The sequence below is a fragment of the Agrilus planipennis genome, unplaced genomic scaffold (genome assembly GCF_000699045.2).
Source record: "Agrilus planipennis isolate EAB-ADULT unplaced genomic scaffold, Apla_2.0 scaffold71, whole genome shotgun sequence".
In the NCBI taxonomy this organism is placed as follows: domain Eukaryota; kingdom Metazoa; phylum Arthropoda; class Insecta; order Coleoptera; family Buprestidae; genus Agrilus; species Agrilus planipennis.
In genome coordinates, this window is record NW_020439007.1 from 993,041 (window position 1) to 995,105 (window position 2,065).

At 38.8% G+C, this 2,065-nt stretch overlaps 1 protein-coding gene across 1 annotated transcript; it reads left to right on the forward strand.

The window, feature by feature from the left end:
- Positions 1–719: 719 nt before the first annotated feature.
- Positions 720–1,795, forward strand: LOC108732599. The gene has a single exon (XM_018463483.1). It carries the CDS (start codon positions 844–846, stop codon positions 1,405–1,407), a length of 564 nt encoding a protein of 187 aa, XP_018318985.1. The 5' UTR covers positions 720–843; the 3' UTR covers positions 1,408–1,795.
- The last annotated feature ends 270 nt before the right edge of the window (positions 1,796–2,065 follow it).

Here is a 2,065-nt window from a genome sequence, read left to right on the forward strand (position 1 = left end):
AGACTTCCGAATTAATCGTTGTGTTATCCGGTAAAAGCTCAAAGAAAAAAACGATTCCTTTAAAATCCCACCAAACAGACAGCATCACCTTTTTTTGGTGAATATCGGCTTTGGAAATGGTTTGAGCCAGTTCATATTTTTTGCTCCATGACCTCTTGCGTTTGACGTTTTTGTATACAACCCATTTTTCGTCCCCAGTGATGAAGCGCTTGAAAAACGGATCATTTTCGTGACGTTTGAGAAGCGAATCGCAGACGTCAATGCGGCGACACAGATTTCTCTCTGTGAGAACATGGGGAACCCAGTTCTGGCACTGGCGTACTGTCAACACACCTTCTCCATACACATACACATCACCTTCTGGCTTGAACAGCATTTTTACCCTTTCTGTAGTAAAACAGTAAGATATGTCGAAAATGCTGCTTATCGCTCTCCATATTTAAAAGGGCACCAACCAAAAGCTACTGCGTAGAATTAATTGGAATTTTTCATACACAAGCCTTGCTATATGAGCTCTCAAAGCATATAAAAATTACACGGCTTAAATGTGAAGTTGGGTGCAAAAGAATACAATTAAATCCTCTGTCGGGAAAAAACGAAATGACTTTCCGAACAACCCTATATAATGGAATACGAAAGGCTTAGGATAGGAATGATTCTGACTGACTACATGATGTTGACGCGTCTACTTCAATCTAGTCATTTTTACTATATTTTGGTTGCTAAAATGAAGTAAATAGTTTTGTCAACTTCAAAACTGTCACTTTTTACAGTTTTTGTCAATTTTTCAAATTCCAACCGAAGTTTCCCCCTTTAGGAATCGTTCGGTTGAACAAAATTAAAATGTGTAAACCACAAGACTCGTCAGACGATAAGGAGGCGGAATTAGCAATGTCGACCGTTAAAATGGAAAAGGATTTGAGCAAAAGAAACGAGGACGACGATTCGTTTTTCACATTCTTAAAGATGTTTCGTCGTAAACACAAACATTGGCCGAATATTAAAATAGCAAAAGAAGGCGCGAGATTGTGGGCCTCCATGGACTCGGTGAACAGGGACAAATTTCAACGTATGGCCAAAACTGTCGTTCCGAAAGAGGGACAGACGAAACCTGAACAAGATAATTGTCCACCTGGTCGACCACCTTCTTGTCCCCCAAAGAAAAAACGTAAACCGTGCAAAAAGAAACGAAAAAGACGCTGCTGCTGCAACCGGAAAAGGAAAAAAAAATGTGCACGACGTAAACCAAAATGTAAGAGAAAGAAGAGAAAACGCAGTTGTTGCTGCGGAAGGAAAAGAAAGAGGAGGAGCAGTTGCAAAAGGAAGAAGAAACGTTGCAAGAGGCGCAAAACCTCGTGTGGAAGTGCATCAAGTGGCTCTAGTGTTAATAGCACTGCTTCGACGTGAAAAGTCTTTTTGACGTGTAGCTTTAGGCACGAATCCTTTATCTCTGTACGAATTGTCTTGTTTTTTTTTTTTTTTTAATAAAACGTAACAGAATAATTCAACTTTTATTACCTGAATTTACCCAACAAAACCAACACCGTCCCAGGCTTGGTATTGCCTAGGACAGTCTTGGTATTGTTTTTCCCATCACTCGAGCAGTAGTGAGTTCCCCAATGTCTTTTACCTATCGTCCTAGTTTTGATTCTGTTATGATTTTGTGGCTCAAATTTCTACCTAATGTAGCCCCAAAATGGTTTCTAATTTTCGTTTTGCTGAATTTTATAGTAGTATTAAAATTCTGAGTATATTTCTGATTAGCAAGTGGATTGTAAACCGTCGGCTGACTTTTTGAAGTGAAACTTCTTTACGCACGGTAGGGTAAGTTCGTTTCATCCGGGTTGCTATGTAACGAAATCATGCAACGCATTTCACCCGCTGTCTGTCCCTATGTATGCTTAGATCTTTAAAACTACGCTACGGATTTTAATGCGGTTTTTTTAATAGATAGAGTAATTCAAGAGGAAGGTTTATATGTATAATACATGCATAATATAGTAGAGAAACACTGATAATTTTAGAGGTAAATAAACTCATATTTTTGCGCTTACATTGCAAACGC

What these genes read in the sequence shown, in the direction of transcription:
- LOC108732599 (XM_018463483.1), top strand. Translation starts at nt 844, where the DNA reads ATGTGTAAACCACAAGACTCGTCAGACGATAAGGAGGCGGAATTAGCA.